The sequence below is a fragment of the Bos indicus genome, chromosome 5 (genome assembly GCF_029378745.1).
Source record: "Bos indicus isolate NIAB-ARS_2022 breed Sahiwal x Tharparkar chromosome 5, NIAB-ARS_B.indTharparkar_mat_pri_1.0, whole genome shotgun sequence".
Lineage (NCBI taxonomy): Eukaryota > Metazoa > Chordata > Mammalia > Artiodactyla > Bovidae > Bos > Bos indicus.
This window is the reverse complement of record NC_091764.1, coordinates 24905194-24925321: the sequence shown is the minus strand read 5'-3', so window position 1 is coordinate 24925321 and position 20128 is coordinate 24905194. Positions and strand designations below refer to the sequence as shown.

The window sequence follows — 20128 nt, the reverse complement described above, 5'->3', positions numbered from 1 at the left end:
ACTGTTTACCATCCAGGTGTGTGGGGAGCTGCTTTAGCTTCGACTTAAGCTCTGAAATCATCAAGGTGACCTCAGTGATGTTAATAAACAAGGATATCCTTTCCTCTGCTTGGAGGGGGTGGGATATGGGGAGAGAGGGGTAGGTACTGTGCTTACAAAACTTGATTGATGGAAGAGGTGCCATTCTCTTCTCTGTTGGCACTAATAAGAAAGATGTATAGGGACTTCCCTGGTAGTCCAGTGGTTAAGACTTCACCTTGCAGTACAAGGGATGCAGGTTCGATCCCTGGTCAGAGAACTCAGATCCTACATGCCTCTCATCCAGGAAAACTAAAACATAAAACAGGAGCAATATTGTAACAAACCCACTAAAGACTTAAAAAAAAAGAAGCATGGTAGTGACATGCATCTTGGAGATATATTGAGGAGATCTTTGAGGTCTACTGGAAGATCTCAGTCTCCTTGTTGAAGGCCTGTAAGATGCGTGTGAACTCTTCATGCTTCTTGACAGCTTGACACCTGTCATCTCCAAGCTTGTTTTCCATTAACTACTCACAAGAGATTCCTTTGGTAGGCAAAATGGTTTTTTTGTTTTGTGAATGCCAGCATTCTTCTGTACCATTGATGATGATGCCCAGAGGTCCTTTTTCCTTTAAAAACCATCGTTTTTCCAGTATTACCCCTGCCCCAGGCCTTTATCTGGCATCACCAGTACCACATAGATTATCTGAACTTCTGCAATTTAACACCCATTGGTTTCTAATATCCTTTTTGTTCATTCAATAAAAATATATTGAGTGCATATTACATATCAAGTAATGTGGTGGCAGTTCAACTGAAAAAGACAATTTCCTTGTCCTTAAGAGTTTACATTTTAATGAGAGAAAAAAATTTACCACCAAGTAAGAGCATGTAGGATTGAGAAGAGCCAGATAATCTAATTTGGAGTAGGTAGAGGATGGCCAGGGAAGGTTTTCTCTAGGTAAGCAATTTTCAGAACTAAAATCTCCTGAAGTTGCATGGAGGTATATTTTGATCCTTGTTTTTAATATTTAAAGCTTTTTATTCCTTTGATCCTTATTTAAATATTTTATTTATTTATTTATTTACTTACTTTTTGTCCCCTTGTTCTTAAATGTTAGCTTTTGTGAACTTTTGTGTCCATGAATGGATGTGGCAACCAACTGGTTGCTGTCTTCTTTAAAATAGCTCTCCGAATGTTAATCCAGGAAACACCTCTCAGTGTTCTCTAGACAAAATAAACCTAATTTCCTCATAGGTACTACAGCTGTATTACTATTTGCAATTTTTGTACTGCTGAATCTTAAAGAACTCATGGATAGGCTGATCCAAAAAATCAAATTACTGGGGTTTTGTTAAAACCAGCTTCTGATTCATTGGGGTGGGGCGGGACTGCGGTTTTATTTTTCTAAAAAGCTTCCTGGTGATGCTGAAGTTGCTCATAGACTGAATATGTTTTGAGTAGCAGAGTCTCAGAGGATGTGAGGAAATTAAGAACTAAGATAAAAAGCAAGTTGAAGGTATATTTCCTTCTGTGTGCGTATATGGATGAATCCAGCAGTTTGTATATCCTACCTCTCATTTACTCTCTCTCATCTCAGTCACCTAATTACCCAGCTGGATTGGGCTCCTATCCCTGCACCAAGAAACAAGTGAATATTGCCAGTGATTTGACTGCTCTGCTGTCCACCCCACCCACCACCCCAGGGGTGAATCTTTGTGTCATGGGGAGCTGTGATAAGATATGCACCCACTTAATTGAGGCTGTGATATTATTCCCCAAGGCCCTCTGCCCCTGAGTAATAGGAAACTGTAACTTTGGCAGGAGGACGTGTTCCTTTGGCGTTCTGCCTCCATCCAACTGGTGTGTATAACAATTGGGCTTCAGGAATGGCTTCTGAGGCAAGCCTGTATCCTACAGTGTGTAATCAGGAACTGGCAGAAAATTTAACTTTTAAGATTCCCGTTAGAAAACCTCATGACTTGTTAGGAATCTTGGCAGTTGAGTGACCTGCCCATGACCTGAAAAAGAAACCTGCCGCAGGGAGTGGAACTGTCGCCTTATTCTGCCTGAGTTATTTTCCCTGATGATTTTCTATGGATCTTTTCCTGACTCTTCTATTCTGCAAATATTCTTACAGCCTACAAACAGGAAAGCCATTAGTACAGTCCTTTTCTTCCTGAGTCTTTACAACTAAAGCTAGGATTATTTCTATTGCCTTCCTTGGAAGCTTTCCTATGGAATTCCCCTCACAGATTGGATTGCCACAGTGTCTTTTAGATTTAAGAATTCTGTCTCAGTACAGAGTGAGAAATGTTGTTGATGTCAGGCTGGTGAGGAGGAGTTGATAAATGGCCTTGTACAATAGGGTTTTCAAACTCCAGCCTGTATCCCTTAGGGGCCCTGCAGCTCTATAGAGTTTCTGATTCAGCATATCTGGAGCAAGCTGGAGATTTTGTACCCATCCTCAGATGTGGTTACATGAAAGGCAGGAGTGATGACCAGAGAGGTGGGCACATGTTCACAATAGCACATGGATTGTGCATTATGGTCACCATCATTACATCCCAATACTTATAGATTTGTTAGTCGCTTTTTAAAAAAAACAAATCTCTGAGACCTAAGGAAGCAACACCTCTTCTAATGTTGAAACATTAACGTGATCAGTAACCCAGGCCACCTCCTATTCTTGGTTTGTGTTTGTAGAGACCTGGTTATATTAATATAGTATAATAGTATATTATATTAATATACTATTATATAATATCAGGGGTATATTAATATACCTGATTAGGGGTATATTAAAGCATAGAATAGGGGCATCTGGGAAACTTGCTCCTTACCCACCTTCCTGTCACAGAAATACATGTTAGGTTTGGTCTGTTTTTTGTTTTTAAGATTTATCCAATTGTATTTATTTGTTTTTTGGCTGTACTGGGCCCTTGTTGCTGCGGCCTTTCTCTAGTTGCAGAGAACAGGAACTGCTCTCTAGTTGCGGTGCACCGGCTTCTCACTGAGGCGGCTTTTCTTCTTGTGGAGCACAGGCTCCAGGTTGTGTGGGCTTCGGTGGTCATGGCTCATGGGCTCAGTAGTTATGGCTCACGGGCTTAGTTGCCCCTTGGCATGTGGAATCTTCCCAGACCAGGGATGGAACCTGTGTCCCCTGCATTAGCAGGTGGATTCCTAACCACTGGACCAGTAGGAAAGCCCCATTGGGTGTTGTTTTTGTTTTTTTATGCAATTTTTAAAGATCACTTTCCGTTTACATTTATTACAAAATATTGGCCATATTCCCCATGTTGAGGAATACATTTGAGTCTGTCCTACACCCAATGTATTATACCTTCCCCCTGCCACTAGTAACCACTAGTTTGTTTTCTGTATCTGTAAGTCTGCCTTTTTTATGTTATATTCACTGGTTTGTTGTAAAAAAAAAAACAAAAAAAAACCGTGTTTTTCAAGATGATCCATTTTAAATCCAAGATGAATTTGGGTTTTTAACAACTGAGATGGGGAAAGGGAAGGGAGAGTTTGGTTGATCTGACTCTTTCCATCCCTCCAGATCCCTTAGATGTGCTTTGCTTACCTCACACAATTTGTTTGTGTGTGTGTGTGTGTGTGTGTGTGTGTATTAGTCACTCAGTCGTGTCTGACTCTTGCAACTCCATGGACTGTAGCCCACCAGGCTTCTCTGTCCATGGAATTCTCTAGGCAAGAATCCTGGAGTGGGTTGCCATTCCCTTCTCCAGGGGATCTTCCCAACCTAGGGATTGAACCTGAATCTCCTGCATTGCAGTCAGACTCTACCATCTGATTCACCAGGGAAGCCCATATATATATACACACACATACATATGTGTGTGTGTATATATATATATAATTTATTTATTTGTTTTTGACTGTGTCTTCATTGCTGTGTCAGCTTTTCTCTAGTTGTGGCGAGCAGGGGCTACTCTATAATTGCGATGCTCGGGCTTCCCTCGTAGCTCATTTGGTGAAGAATCTGCCTGCAATGCAGGAGACCCAGGTTCGATTCCTGGGTCGGTAAGATCCCCTGGAGAAGGAAATGGCAATCCACTCCAGTATTCTTGCCTGGAGAATCCCATGGACAGAGGAGCCTGGCAGGCCACAGTCCCTGGGGTTTCGAGAGTTGGAGACGACTGAGCGACTAAACCCCCACCATGGGCTCCTCATTATGGTAGCTTCTCTGTGGAGCACAGGCTCTAGGGCATGAAGGCTTCAGTGGCTGTAGCACGTGGGCTCACTAGTTGTGGCTCCTGGGCTCTAGAGCACAGGGTCAATAATTGTGGCACACGGGCTTAGTTGCTCTGTGACACGTGCCTGGATCAGGGATCAAACCTGTGTCTTCTGCATTGGCAGGCAGATTCTTTACGGCTGAGTCACTAGGGAAGCCGTCACAGTTTGTTTTTGGTGAGATTTCTTGTTCTCAAAGGTGTCTAATGTGATATTCTCTATTAAAGCAGTTCTGGAGCATCCCAGGAGGGACAAAGTGATCTGGACCTTGGTCTTGGTGACCTTCCTTCAGATGAAGAGGAAGTCATCAACAGTTCAGATGAAGATGATGTCAGCTCTGGTTCTAGTAAAGGGGAGCCTGATCTGCTGGACGATAAACAGGTATGTTGTTGGTATTTAAAAGTTTCTACTTTTGTGTTTTTTGGCCTCTCAGGACACTCAGAAGTAATATTTATTATCATGATAGGCATAAAATCCTTCCTTAGTTTTCAAAACCTTATAAAACATCTTTCTAGTTATTTAATTCTTGCTATATGTGCCTGAGATGTTTTCCTATTTCAAAGAACATATCATTGAGAGATTATTTAGTAATTTTCGAGAAACTGTTTTTGGTAACGTCCTTTGATTTTCTTTTGATAATAAAAACCCTTCTTAGGATTGCTTCCTGTACTGCTGGTGATTCTACTTGAAAGAAAGGAATTAGCTGCATTTCATCCTCAATCAGATCTTTTTAGGGATAGAATAAAGATCGCTGTCAGTAGTACCTCAAGATGTGCTTTGAAATGATCCACTACGTGTGTATTTTCTGTATACATGAAGCAGGATTGTCCATGTACTGGTGATTATTTAAGATGTATCAGAGATACATGGGAGTTCATGACACTATTTCTCCAGTTTGATATGCATGTGTTTCATTTTAAATCATAATTCTTTGAATAAAGAAATAGTTGCAATGGAAAAAAAATAGTGTTATCAGCAATATCCCCAGAATGTGTTGAAATGTTACAGGAAGATGGAATTTGAAAGGATTCACATAGCAAACTTATCAAGCCCTAGAGAAAATCCATGTCACTTAACTCCTGTGTCATAATTTGTCAGACCATTGTGCTTCCTCTTTACTATAGTTTTGCTTTGTTTAAATTAACTTTCAGCCTTAAGTGATTGGCACATGTTTTGTAATTGTCTAGATTTAAATTCCAGTGCCACCACCTATGATCTCAATAACCTCTTTGAGCTAAAGAACTCAGTGTTATGAAGGAAAATATAGTACTTATTTCATAGGATTGTGTCAACTAAATTCGTTGATATGTGTAAAGTCTTGGAATACTGTCTAGTACGTGATAAGAATGCAATGACTCTGATATTTGTTATTCACAAGACTTCATTTCTGTGCTATAAAGTATTGGATCATGGAGTTGGGCGGAACCACTAGTTTGTTTTGGGGGTGATAAAAATGTTCTAAACTTAGCTTGTGGTGATGATTGCACATCCCTTAATATTTAAAAAAGCCATTTAGTTATATATTTTAAAAATACAAAAATATATTTATGAAATGTGAATTATATCTCAAAAAAGTTGTTAAAGAAAGATTAAAATCCTGATAAAGGGAAAATAATTGTGCTAAGAGAAAGGTTAGTACAGAGGAGGAGGGCATGGCAACCCACTCCAGGATTCTTGCCTGGAGAATCCCATGGATAGAGGAGCCTGACGGGCTACAGCCCATGGGGTCACACAGAGGCAGACACGACTGAGCGACTGAGCATAGCACATGCATATTGTATAGTCCATATATATCAGCCAAGGGTGGACCACAAATGTGGCTGTAGCCAGCCAGTAACTCAAGGAGAAAAGGTGATAGTTTCCAAAAGAAGTCTTTGGAGTAGAAGCATAGGAGAAGACCTTCTTCTATAACTTGTTTGATTTTAAATGTCTCAGTTTATTCAGCGGGACAGTAATGTTGTTCTGAGTCTCAAGCAGGCTAATAGTTGCCAAAACACTTCGTAAATCAAAGAAATTTATGCACATTAAACACGTGTGATGTACGTCTGTGCTTGTGTTTGTATTAGTTTCGTAGGGAAGTTGTTACAGAGGACCACAAACTGAGTGCCTTGAAAACAGAAATTAACAATTAATAATTAACTGATTATTTAACAGTTCTGGAGGTCAGAATTCCACAATCAGGGTGTTGTCAAGGCCAAGCTCTCTCTGAAACCTCTAAGGAAGAATCTTTCCTTACCTCTTCCTGTGGTTTGCCGGCCATCCTTAGGGTTCCTTGGCTTATAGCTCCAGCACTTCAGTCCTGCCCCCGTCATCACATGGTGTGCTCGCTGTGTGTGTGTGCTTGTGTCTCCTCTTCTTAGAAGGAAACGAATCTTACTAGATTAGGAGCATACCATAGTCCAAAATGACCTTATTTTTAGCTTACTACATCTGAAACAAGCCTATTTCCAAATCAGGATGCATTCTGAGGTCCCCCAGGGACCTTAACCCCAAGGGGTTAAGACTTGAACATTCATTTTGGAGGGACTTATTTCAAACTATAGCAAATACCCCATTCCATGGACATATAATGGGCACATCACGAATACGTGTCTAGATGCCAATAACATTCCCTCACCAAAGTACCAGACTCAGTAGAAGGAGAGAAGAGAGAATGTGTGCCGCTGCGCCCTTATCTTTAACTTGTGAAGGAACAACAAACTGATGTTCAAAAAGTTATTCCTGGAAAGAGAAAAGTGCCACCATAAAAGCAAGAAAACTGCCCTTACCACATCTGTGTGTCTGTGCCTGTCTCTGTGCAGGTTATTACACTTAATCTTCAAAATCGTCCAGGGTTATAGATTTGACAACTGTCCTCTTTTTCTCTTCTTCACATGAAGAAAGGGACTTTTTAAAAACAGGTTAAATAACTTGCCTGGGAACCTCCGGAACTGAGGTTTGTAGCCAAAATCTGTCACTGCTAATAACTTGGTTTGAGCCACAGAATCTGAATGATGTTGATGGAACGTGTTTGGGATGGAGGGAGTAGCCATGCAAATTTTTTCTTTTCCAATTTTTTAGTTTTATATTTTTTGGTCTTTATTTTCAGTACTTAATAAATGATTGTTTAAAAATGAGATATGTTATTCATTCTGCTTCGTTATGGTTAGAATATTCGCCACTATTCACCCCTCCTAAATATTGACTTCTCTGCCTCCCTCCCCCACATTTTTTTGTGTATATGTAACAGCTCATATGGTACATACCATGAAGAGAGAGGTGAAAACCTAAGAGGACTTTTTTTTTTTAGTTCATCATGGTGTCACCTCATTTGTGGGATTATTTAATGATATGGAGATGTTTCTTGGGTGATGTGGTTGTTTAGGTTTTTTTTTTTACTTTACAGTATTGTATTGGTTTTGCCATATATCAACATGAATCCGCCACGGGTGTACATGTGTTCCCCATCCTGAACCCCCCTCCACCTCCCTCTCCATACCGTCCCTCTGGGTCATCCCAGTGCACCAGCCCCGAGCATCCTGTATCATGCATCGAACCAGGACTGGCATTTCGTTTCACGTATGATATTATACATGTTTCAATGCCATTCTCCCAAATCATCCCACCCTCGCCCTCTCCCACAGAGTCCATAAGACTGTTCTATACATCTGTGTCTCTTTTGCTGTCTTGCATACAGGTTATCGTTACCATCTTTCTAAATTCCGTATGTATTATTTTTAGTAGAACTCAAGTGATACAGCAGAGATGTTTTACAAATTCTGTTTTAAAGTAATGGATAAATTTCACTGGATTTTACTTGTGAACAAATATGAAAAGAAGAGAACACAGTTAAGAATTTACAAAGCTGGTCTGTTATCAGGAGATCAGAACATAAAACTAAATTTCAGATCAAAGGTTCTGTTTGGAATTTGTTTGAATTATTTTATGACCTTAACAAAGTAATCTCATTTGTAACTCTTGTTTCAACTTCCATGACTGCATACTTGGGGACATGCAATTATCTAACAGGCAGCTTCCTTTGAAATGTGATGTAGTTTAAGTGAGGACTTACATTAACAGAGAAGTTAAGACACCAAATAAGGCCTCTGTCTTGAAGTTTTACAGTGGGATGTACTTTCCCGTCATAGTTTGACTTGGGTCAGAATCATTGTTCTTGCAAGTTGGAGTTAATATAGAGCTTTGTATTTTGTTTTTTGATTGTCTTTGGCTTTCTCTACTTGGAAAATGATTGTAATCCTCTGAATCATTTTCTAGTAGTTTCTGTCCTTCTTTAGCTCTGCCGTCTTCCTGGTTTAAAAGGTAAAGTAGAAAACTTTATACAGACTCCTAGAAGTTTAGAATTGCAGCAGCAGACCGTTAATCATCTAGTCCAACATTCTGTTCTTTTACATGATGAAATCGCTGTAATGAGCCTTTTGTTTGTTAGTTTGAATTTACATTTTCCTGTTACTCAAAAGTAGTGCTCTCTGGTCTTAGATTCTGAGCAGATGGTAGCCACCTTGTACACTTGCTCATTCATGCGTCTTAAGTGCAGAGTGAACCAGGCAGTCTGCTTGGTGCATAAGGGGACAAGGGTGAATAAGATCACAGACTAGAGAGGATTTAGACGGGTCAGCAAATAAACAGAGCCCACTGGGTTCAGTCCTGTAAACTCTACACCAGTAAGAGAATAATCTTGTCATCCAAATGACATCCCCAAGGATGGTAGGGAGAGAATAGAGAATATAAAGGCAGCCTTTGTCAAGGAGAAAACTGAGTGCCTGCCACTTTAAAAGATGGGTTGGAATATAATGAGCAGAAATCTTCGGGGGAGGTGGAGCTGGTAAGGAGGGAAGTCGAAGCAGGACAGACATGTAAGGGCAGAGCACATGTGGAGTTTCAGGGTGGTTCCAGTTTGGCTAGAGTAGAGAGTACACACCGTGGAGAAGCAGGAATGAGACTAGTGAAGACAACCAGACCGTCATGTGGAGTGCCGTATACACATGGAAAAGGAAGTTCCGTGATAGGGTCTGCTAACATGCTTCAGCCTGAGAACAGATGTGATTATATTCGCAGTTTAGAGCCTAGCTGTCTAGTGGCAGTGCAGAGAATGGTTGCAGCGGGGGTAAATCTAGAGCAAGGGAGCCACTGAGATTACTGCAGTAATGTAGACCAGAAATAAGGAGGCAGTATGAAAGGAGAGGAGAGGATTAATAAAATATTCAGAAGTGCAGATCAACAGGGCTCAATGATTCAGTTGTGATCATAGAGGGTGGAGAAGAACGTAGAGTCCAGGTTTCTGGCTTTGATCAGTGGATATGTATAGTATCTGGGATGTGAGTATTTTATGTCTGTTTAAGGAGTGACTGAAGGTCATCAAATTTTTTATTCTTTGTCAATCTTTTCCTGGTTATGATCGTACCACTGCCTGATTATGATCCTTCTCTCCTTCGAGATAATCAGTACATTTCGCAGTTGTCCTTATATATGAAAAGTCAAAGTGTTCGTCACTCAGTCCTGTTGGACTCTTCAGCTCCATGGACTGTGGCCCACTGGGTTCCTTTATCCATGGAATTCTCCAGGCAAAAATAGAGGAGTGGGTTGGCATTTCCTTCTCCTGGGGATCTTGACCCAGGGATCAAACCCATGTCTCTTGCATTGCAGGCAGATTTTTAACCATCTGAGCCACCAGGCAAGTCCGTGTCTTTATGTATAGTTATTTGTATGTGTGGTTTGCTCCCTTGTTCTCGTCTTGAAGCCTGGAGCTATTTCTTATTTATGTTCAATCCCTTCTTCTAACGTCTACTTTCATGCCCCATTTCAGAAGTACAAAATCAGAATTTCCAAGACAGTTACCTAGGAATCTGAAAATTAATAAGAGTTGTCTGGTGGTTTTATTTATTTATTTGTAATTAATTTATTTATTTTAATTGTAGGCTAATTACTTTACAATATTGTAGTGGTTTTTGCCATACATTGACATGAATCAGCCATGGGTGTACATGTGTTACCCATCCTGAACCCCCCTCCCCCTCTCTCCCCATCCCATCTCTCAGGGTCATCCCAGTGCACCAGCCCTGAGCACCCTGTCTCATGCATTGCCTGGTGGTTTTAATGATCAGAAGTGTTTTCAGCTGCAGAGCAATGAATTAGCTGATGGTGAAGCTGTTTTCTCCTACTAACCATGCTATCGGATGATGGATCAGTTTAGTTCAGTTGCTCAGTTTTGTCCAACTCTTTGTGACCCCATGGACTACAGCACGCCAGGCTTCCCTATCCATCACCAACTCCTGGAGCTTGCTCAAACTCATGTCGATTGAGTCGGTGATGCCATCCAACCACCTCATCCTCTGTTGTCCCCTTCTCCTGCCTTCAGTCTTTCCCAGCAGGGTCTTTTCTAGTGAGTCAGTTCTTCACATCAGGTGGCCAAAATATTGGAGCTTCAGCTTCAGCATCAGTCCTTCCAATGAATATTCGGGACTGATTTCCTTGAGGATTGACTGGTTTGATCTCCTTGCTGTCCATCTTCTCCAACACCACAGTTGAAAAGCATCAATTCTTTGTCACTCAGCTTTCTTTATGGTCCAACTCTGGCATCCATACATGACTACTGGGTTGCTATGCCCTCCTCCAGGGGATCTTCCTAACCCAGGGATCAAACCCATATCTCTTATGTCTCCTGCACTGACAGGCAGATTCTTTACCACTGAGCCACCAGGGAAGCCCAAACATCAGAAATTTATTGTCTCACTTCTAGAGGGGAAATGTCCAGATTAGTGTATCAGCAGAGTTGAGGACTATGAGGAAACAGTCTATTCCAGGAAGAGCATATTTCTAAAAGGTATTTTCAGTAAGTTGTAAAAGCTTATGGCTGTGATATGTGGGGTTATAGACTACTGAAGAGCACTTGCCAGTCTGCACTCAAGTTGTCTGACTTAAAATGGCTTTACTGAAGGTGAAGTACTCTTATACAGGCCTGCTGCTAAGTCACTTGAGTCATGTCCGACTCTGTGCGACCCCATAGACGGCAGCCCACCAGGCTTCCCCGTCCCTGGGATTCTCTAGGCAAGAACACTGAAGTGGGTTGCCATTTCCTTCTTCAATGCATGAAAGTGAAAAGTGAAAGTGAAGTTGCTCAGTTGTGTCCAACCCTCAGCGACCCCATGGACTGCAGCCCTCCAGGCTCCTCTGTCCATGGGATTTTCCAGGCAAGAGTATTGGAGTGGGATGCCATTGCCTTCTCTGATACAGGCCTACTACTACTACTACTACTACTATGTCGCTTCAGTCGTGTCCGACTGTGTGCGACCCCACAGACGGCAGCCCACCAGGCTCCCCCGCCCCTGGGATTCTCCAGGCAAGAACACTAGAGTGGGTTGCCATTTCCTTCTCCAATGCATGAAAGTGAAAAGTGAAAGTGAAGTCGCTCTTAGTGACCCCATGGACTGCAGCCCTCCAGGCCTCTCCGTCCATGGGATTTTCCAGGCAAGAGTACTGGAGTGGGTTGCCATTGCCTTCTCCGACAGGCCTACTAAATAGTTACTAACTAAAATTACTTGCCTGCACCCCAAGAACACAAGTTCATGTGGTGTCTATTTCCCCTGCAGAATGTAACTTCAGTTTTGTGCCACTAACAGTGTGCCCCACTGGGGCTCTGGGGTTCCTCAGGGTACTCCATGAATCCGGCATTGATAACAGTGAGGATTATGATTGCTCTCAGCTTCTCCTGTATCATGGTTTAATAACCACATCTAATCCTTCATGTTTGCCATTTGAGACATTATATAGTATGAAATGTGTTCTAATTGAAACCTGTAAGTATCAGAGCTTGAATGTACATCTGAATAACTCAAAGCTGATCTTCCTTATCCTTTTATGAGTTCATGCTTTCTTAATGCACTCTTATCCACAGGGTGAAGATACTGGAATGAAATGTAAAGTCCATCATATTGCCAAAGAGATCATGAGCTCAGAAAAAGTGTAGGTATCCAGTTTCCAATTCAAAAGACTATTTGTTTCCTCATTGGTTCGTTTAAAACATGTCTCCCATTGCTGTTTTTTACAGGTTTGTGGATGTGTTAAAACTTTTGCATATTGTAAGTATCTGCTAATATTTTCTTGAAGTCTGACTATCCTCTTTTACATCTTTCCCTATCCTTCGATATGTTCAGTGTTATTAAATTAACATGTATATACATGTATGTGCTTTCTAATACATGGTTATATTAGTAAATTCACACATTTATGTGAAGACAGAAATTTTCTAAAGTGCATTAATCTCATGTATGTGTATAATATGCCAGATGATTTCTGAAAAACAGAGCCTTTATATCTGTATCTCCAAATCTTTAAACTTTTTATCCTCATAATAAAGAGTTATTAGAAGGATGATATTTCTTCTTGGCCATTTGCAGAAGATTTCTGCTTCAGTAGAATTTTCTACAGCAATGGGTAAAGAATGTTGGTGTTCAAAACTGTTCTATATGAACAATCTCCTAGAAAGTCACTTAAAATAGATATTTTAAAAACAAACTTTTTTAGAGTTCTGTTTTCAATTTTTGCAGTTGTAAACTTGAAAAAACCTGTTGGGAAACAGTTAATGTGTCTGGCTGCATATTCATTTTTCTCATGCACTCCTGCAAGTTTTCACAAGTTCATTGCTCCTGCTGCTGCTAAGTCGCTTCAGTCGTGTCCGACTCTGTGCGACCCCATAGACGGCAGCCCACCAGGCTCCTCCATCCCTGGGATTCTCCAGGCAAGAACACTGGAGTGGGTTGCCATTTCCTTTTCCAGTGCATGAAAGTGAAAAGTGAAAGTGAAGTCGCTCAGTCGTGTCCGACTCTTAGCGACCCCATGGACTGCAGCCCACCAGGCTCCTCCGTCCATGGGATTTTCCAGGCAAGACTACTGAAGTGGGTTGCCATTGCCTTCTCTGCACAAGTTCATTACTTACTGGCAATTAAAGTGCTTTTGGTGTTACTTTGTTTTAGTTATATTTTAGCAGGATATTAAGATTTAGAAAAGAAAAGTTTGAAATAGACAAAACAATTTAAAAGAAATGGAAGTGAATTAAGTTACCATCCAAGTTTACTTAGATGGTAATTATTAACTGAATTACTGAGGAGTGGTAGGTTTACAAAATATATACTCATTCCTGTCTCTGAAAAGAGTATCATTTTCTGTTTTCTTTTGTATAAACATGAAAAGAGGGTTCCACTTAAAGGTGGGTAACATTCACCAATCCCCTGTGCTCTTTAGTTGGTCCAGTGGGCACTGCTACTGCTGCTAAGTCGCTTCAGTCGTGTCCGACTGTGTGACCCCATAGACAGCAGCCCACCAGGCTCCCCCGTCCCTGGGATTCTCCAGACAAGAACACTGGAGTGGGTTGCCATTTCCTTCTCCAATGCATGAAAGTGAAAAGTGAAAGTAAAGTTGCTCAGTCATGTCTGACTCTTAGCGACCCCATGGACTGCAGCCTACCAGGCTCTTCCATCCATGGGATTTTCCAGGCAAGAGTACTGGAGTGGGGTGCCATTGCCTTCATGGAGACCTAATTCCTGTGTGAAAAATCTCTAGCTTTGGAATATTTTTCTTAAAAATTTCTTAGCATTGCTAATTTGTTTTTCCCATGAATTTTTTTTCATGTAACTCTTGACTATATTGGTAGGTTCCCTTTTAAAATTTATGTATATATATAGCAATATTTGGTCACCTGAGCTGTTGAATGACAACAATATTGTCATTAAAAAAAATAATGATAAACTTGATAAATAAATGACTTTTGAAAATAAACTGCATATGCATTGGCTGCTATGCCCCAACTGTCTCTATTGTATAAGGAACTGTAGAGGGAGAGGTGGAAGAAAATGCTAAATTGCTGTTTTCTTGAAAACTTAGAATTTATCTCCAGAATGAGCACATTATATCTATTTGACATATTTTCTGATAGACATGTTTAAATAGACAGAGGACCTCCTGAAGGAAATTTGAAGCATCTGCAAGTGAATGAGGAAACTGGTAGAGGCAAAAATTGCTGTTTAACTTCACTGTGCTATTCAAACCTTGCATGGAACATATGTTTAGGATGCCTGTAGTCTAATATATTGCTTCTCACACTGCTTTGGTGAGCAAATGAATATTTAAATTGCACATCCATGGTGGACCAAAACTTTGGTAAAATGCAATAAAAATTCATGGATAGAAAAGTTTCTAATCCCTTATTCTTACTTTTTTTGACTAATGTCTTTGTATACCTATAACAATTTGTAGACCACACTTGGAGAAGCATTAGCTAAGTAGATTCTGTTTCTTACTAGGTATGTGAATTTTAGAAAACAGTTTGGGGAAATCCATGGCTGTCTAGTGGTTAGAACTCTGAGCTTTCACTGCTGAGGGTCCAGGTTCCACGCCTCGTCAGGGAACTCAAGGTCTCACAAGCTGTGGTGTGGCTGAAAAAAAAAAAAAAAATCCATCTCTCAGGTCATGAAGAATCAGTGAAATAAAGTATGTGAAAAAAACTAAAATTATAAAGTATATGATAGGATCTCAAATTGCTGTTATATTTTCTTCTTCTCCTTCTTCCCATGTAGAGCATCAGTGAATGAAGTATCCATTTTAATATTACCAGGCAGTAGACTTTTCACAATTCTGATGCTTTCAAATGCCTTTTCCTCTACTCCTGAACTAAAATTTCGTTTTCATGAAGGAAGTTCTGATTCCAGTAGGTAGAGAAGCACTTAAAAGCAATGAAGTGAAGTGAAGTGAAAGTCAACTCTTCGTGACCCCATGAACTATACAGTCCATGGAATTCTCCAGGCCAGAATACTGGAGTGGGTAGCCTTTGCCTTCTCCAGGGGATCTTCCCAACCCAGGGATTGAACCTAGGTCTCCTGCATTGCAGGCTGATTCTTTACCAACTGAGCCACAAGGCAAGCCCAGTAAAAGCATTACCAGAGTGTTTGATTTTTAAAAAAAAATATGTATCCTGATTCTTACCTCTGTGTGTTTGAAACAAAACAAAAGCACCATAAGAATAGACAATTAGACCAAAATGTTTCCCTTATCATCTCAGATCTGATAGATGGCCTCGGCTTCTTCCCCACTGATGTTGAACAGAGTGAATCATCCGTAACTCACCTTGATTTGTACATCTTCAAAACCTCCTAAGCTTTTAATGTAGGAGTGAGAATAGATCATCTGCCAACCTTATATTAACATCCTGTCTGGTATGTGCAAAGGGTAACTCAGCAGAGCCCAACATTAGTGGGTGTCTTAACAGCCAGGCATTAAAACAGATTCTGAACCATTGCTAGGAGGGCTTTGTCACCAGGATAATGTGGGTAAAGCCAAAAGCATCTCTTGTTTCAGTCCAACATTCCAATCATGCTATTAAGGCTCACGTTTACTCCCCTACCACAAAGATAGCTCATGGATAGTTGTAATCCTGAATGCTGCTGCTATCTGATTTCATCTAAATGAGTTAACTACTGTGTTATATGATAGAATATGACTGCTTTAAAATATCTTAACAGGCTTTAGATAACCCAGTGGGTATCTTTGGAAATCAACCCATTATATTAGTGGCTTGGGAGGAGCTATTATTTCAGTTATATATGATTTCCCATTAATAGTTTTCCATATTCGAGACTCTAGATTAACATTAATAGATCTTTCTCAGAAACAAAAATGTTCAGTTATCTGCACTGTCTAGTATAGTAGTCACACTTGAAATTTAATGTGTCTCTGTAGTGCAATACTTTATATATCACTTCAATATATCACTGTAGCTCACTATTATTTCTTTGTTTCGAATTTGATAAACTAGGTGATATAGCTCATAAAAGTGATTTTAAATCTAAACTAATAAATTTTATCATACTACATTGGAAAGAATTAGATTTGGGTAGCGATCATGTGATTTAAAGTATACTTAAAATTCTAAGAATCGGTGTACTTAGTTGAAGGCTTTGATTCTTCTGATGTTTGCGAGAAAAAATTGGGCCTGCAGAGGCAGTAGCAAGACTTTAAAAGTAATGTTTTATATGGTCCTTACTCTGCAGTATCTACCATGAGCGCTTAGACTTTGACCTAGATTTGAAAAAATGGTCCAATAGACACATTGTCTCTAAGTCAATACACTATTGAGTCCAAGGAAAAACAGAGATTCTCTTTTCAAAATAGTGATGACATCCATATAGCTGCCAGAGCCAGAAAACTAGGATTTGTTCTTCATTTCTCCCTCTCACCTCTCTTGCCAAACTGTTAGCAACCCTGCTGATTTTATTTCCTCTTTACTGCCACTATCCTAGTCCAGAATATCATCTCTTACTCAAAACAGCATCAGCCTTTTAACTGGGCTTCCTATTTCTATTCTTACCCCCCTTCAGTCTGTTCCTTAAAATATTTTTTCATGTGAAGTATTAAGGGTGATTTTCTTAAAATATGTATTAGGTCATGTCACTATCCTGCTTAAAGCTGTTTATATGATTCCCATTGCATTAAGAATAAAAGCTGTTCCTTAGCAAGTCCCAAGTCCTGGAAGTAGGATGACGATCTGTCCTAATCTGCTTTTGACCATCTTGGTTATTGTCTTGGCATAATATTATTAATGGGCTTCTCAGGTGACTCAGTGGTAAGGAATTGCCTGCCAATGAAGGAAATGTAGGTTTAATTGCTAGATCAGGAAGATCCCTTGGAGAAGGGAGTGGCAACCCACTCCAGTATTCCTGCCTGGGAAATCCCATGGGCAGAGGATCCTGGCGGGCTACAGTCCATGGGGTTGCAAAGAGTCAGACATGACTTAGTGACTAAACAGCAGCAACAAATATTATTAATAGAGCTTCCTTTTACTGTCAGAAATGATCTAATGTGGATAGTAAGTTATCGTTCCCTGCGCCTGTAAGGTGCTCTGTATTTGGCTTCTAGTAATGAGATGAAAAGGCAGTGAAAGAGAGGAAGGCCTTCTCTCACTTGTAAAAGACTATGTTCTGTCCCATCATGGCCTGCTTTCAGTTTTTAGTTCAGTGCTAAGGTTATTTCTGCTGAGAGATTTTACCAGTGCGGTTTCCTGGAATATTTATCCTTCCTTCATTCATTCAAGCTAGTTCTTTCTTTATCCTTCCAGTTGAGCTTAAGGTGACTTCGTCAAAGAGGTCTTCCTTGACCATCCTTTCCAACTTTCCTGTGTTTATTTTCTTCTTGATTACATCACATATGTTGTTTATCTGTTTGTTTACTTGTTTGTTTTTAGTCTCTTCTTCTAAAATGTAGGGCTTCCCCGGTGGCTTAGATGGTAAAGAATCTGCCTGCAATGTGGGAGACCTGGGTTCGATCCCTGAGTTGGGAAGATCCCCTGGAGAAGGAAATGGCAGCCCACTCCAGTATTCTGATCTGGAAAATCCCTTGGACAGAGAAGCCTGGCGGGCTACAGTCCATGGAGTCACAGAGTTGGACACGACTGAGCGACTTTCACTTTACTTCACTTTCTAAAATGTAAGCTAGGTGAGGGCAACGATCCTGTAGTTTCAGAAAAGAAAAAAAAGTGAAAGTGTTAGCTGCTCAGTCATGTCCAACTCTTTGTGACCCCATGTACTGTAGCCTGCCAGGCTCCTCTATCCATGGGATTCTCCAGGCAAGAATACTGGAGTGAGTTGCCATTCCCTTTCCCAGGGGATCTTCCCAACCCAGGGATATCTTCTGAGTTTCCCATCATTCCTATTGTGTGGAAGGCCCCCAGTAAATGTTATTGAATGAATGAATGTGACTAATTGGCTAGTGGTTAAGAATTGTGCTTCTGCCACTAACTGTGCTCTTGGAGAAATTAATCAAGCCTTGGTTTCTTCTTGAAAATGGGAATAATAACCACATTTGGTGTGATGGTTAAATGTGATCATACAAAATAAATGTTAGGCACTTAATTAGTGTTAGCTGCAGGTGAAGTGGACATTCTTCAGGTTCGGTTCAGTTCAGTTCAGTCGCTCAGTCGTGTCCGACTCTTTGCGACCCCTTGAATCGCAGCTCGCCAGGCCTCCTGTCCATCACTAACTCCTGGAGTTCACTTAGACTCACGTCCATCGAGTCAGTGATGCCATCCAGCCATCTCATCCTCTGTCATCCCCTTCTCCTCCTGCCCCCAATCCCTCCCAGCATCAGAGTCTTTTCCAGTGAGTCACCTCTTCACATGAAGTGGCTAAAGTACTGGAGTTTCAGCTTTTTAGCATCATTCCCTCCAAAGAAATCCCAGGGCTGATCTCTTTCAGAATGGACTGGTTGGATCACCTTGCAGTCCAAGGGACTCTCAAGAGTCTTCTCCGACACCACAGTTCAAAAGCATCAATTCTTCGGCGCTCAGCCTTCTTCACAGTCCAACTCTCACATTCATACATGACCACAGGAAAAACCATAGCCTTGACTAGACGGACCTTTGTTGGGAAAGTAATGTCTCTGCTTTTCAATATGCTATCTAGGTTAGTCAGAACTTTCCTTCCAAGGAGTAAGCGTCTTTTAATTTCATGGCTGCAGTCACCATCTGCAGTGATTTTGGAGCCCAAAAAAATAAAGTCTGACACTGTTTCCACTGTTTCCCCATCTATTTCCCATGTGCTGTTATTTAGAATTATTTCTATCAGTTAAAATCTGTACTATTTAATTTTGTTGTTACCAAGTAAGCTTTTACTCAAATCAATCAAAATAGAATTTGTTTCTGAAAAATACCCTACTAGGTTTCTTTTTCCATTAGAAAGTAAGCTCCGTGAAAACAGGGATTTTTGTCTGTTTTGTTTAGTGTTATCCCACTAAATTAATATCTGTTAAATGAATGATAGGAAAGTGATGAATAATTCTTGGTTTGGTAGAGCTCTAGTTAATTATATTTCTTTTCCTTTTTTGTATCAGAAGTTGTCCAATCCAGAGGTTGCTATAATATTGTTTATAAGTACCATTTTCAAGATAAAACACCTTAGACATCTAATATAATTAAGTACAAATGATACAATGTTTTTTTGTTTTGTTTTTGTTATTTGATTTGCTCTCTGCTGGGAGACTGGTTTAATAGATGTATCTATAAACTTATTTTATAAATGTCTAAACAGCATGATTTAAATAATACATCTTAAGAGAGAATGATCAAAGACTTTGAGGTCTTTCGAACAAAGATGGGCTGGTTAAGTTGTAGGTAAGTGGTACTTGTAATGAGGCATTTTTGTTCTACCAATTTCCTTAGGCTGGAATATATATTACCCTGAAGGTTTGAGAAGACTCTCAATTAAAATCCGTAGAGTTAGAGGCAGAGTTACTTTGGACAGTCAGGTGTTTGTTAGTAAATAGAAAATATCTTTTTAAAAAAAGTGCATTATAAAAAGAATAAAAGACTTCCTCACAGAAGCCTCCAGTTGTTACCATATTAAAATGACCATCTTGTTTTACCAAATACACTGTCTCTTTTTCAGTTTTGTGAACTATTTAATTATTCTTTGTTTTTTAGTTGTGAAGCATCCTCCTGTATTGTATGTTGACATGGACACCAAACTTTCAGTGTTGAGTGGCTTCCTTCGCTGAATGAAGTTCATTGTTAAGCGTGTCTCTGTCTTGCCACTGAACTGTTGGTTTTCCTCACCTTGCTTTGATGTTTGCTTCTGTTTATAGACTTCTGTTTGAGAGCTCTTTTTCCGAGCTTCAAGGGACTTGGGATTGTAAATGGTGGTCATGTGATCATTTAAAATAACTGAATCTCCTTTAATGAAATAAATGGCTGTCTACTGAGTGCTCTCTGTGCAGCGTGCTGTTACATAAATTATCTGTTTCAGTCCTCATGACAACCCTGTCAAATGGGTGTCATGTCTGTTTTTTAAGTGAAGAAAGTGACCTAACTGCCAA

The 20128-nt window shown here is 40.2% G+C and overlaps 1 protein-coding gene across 3 annotated transcripts in view; it reads left to right on the top strand.

Moving 5' to 3' along the window:
* Positions 1-20128, top strand: part of FGD6 (FYVE, RhoGEF and PH domain containing 6) — a 107242-nt gene that overhangs the window by 37617 nt on the left and 49497 nt on the right. For 2 of the 3 annotated variants that reach the window (XM_070788967.1, XM_019960366.2), the window contains exons 3-5: positions 4504-4657; positions 12168-12235; positions 12321-12351. In XM_070788967.1, the coding sequence (XP_070645068.1) occupies positions 4504-4657; positions 12168-12235; positions 12321-12351 (253 nt within the window). The remainder of the gene's footprint in view (positions 1-4503; positions 4658-12167; positions 12236-12320; positions 12352-20128) is intronic. The other variant, XM_019960367.2, reaches the window with a different exon arrangement.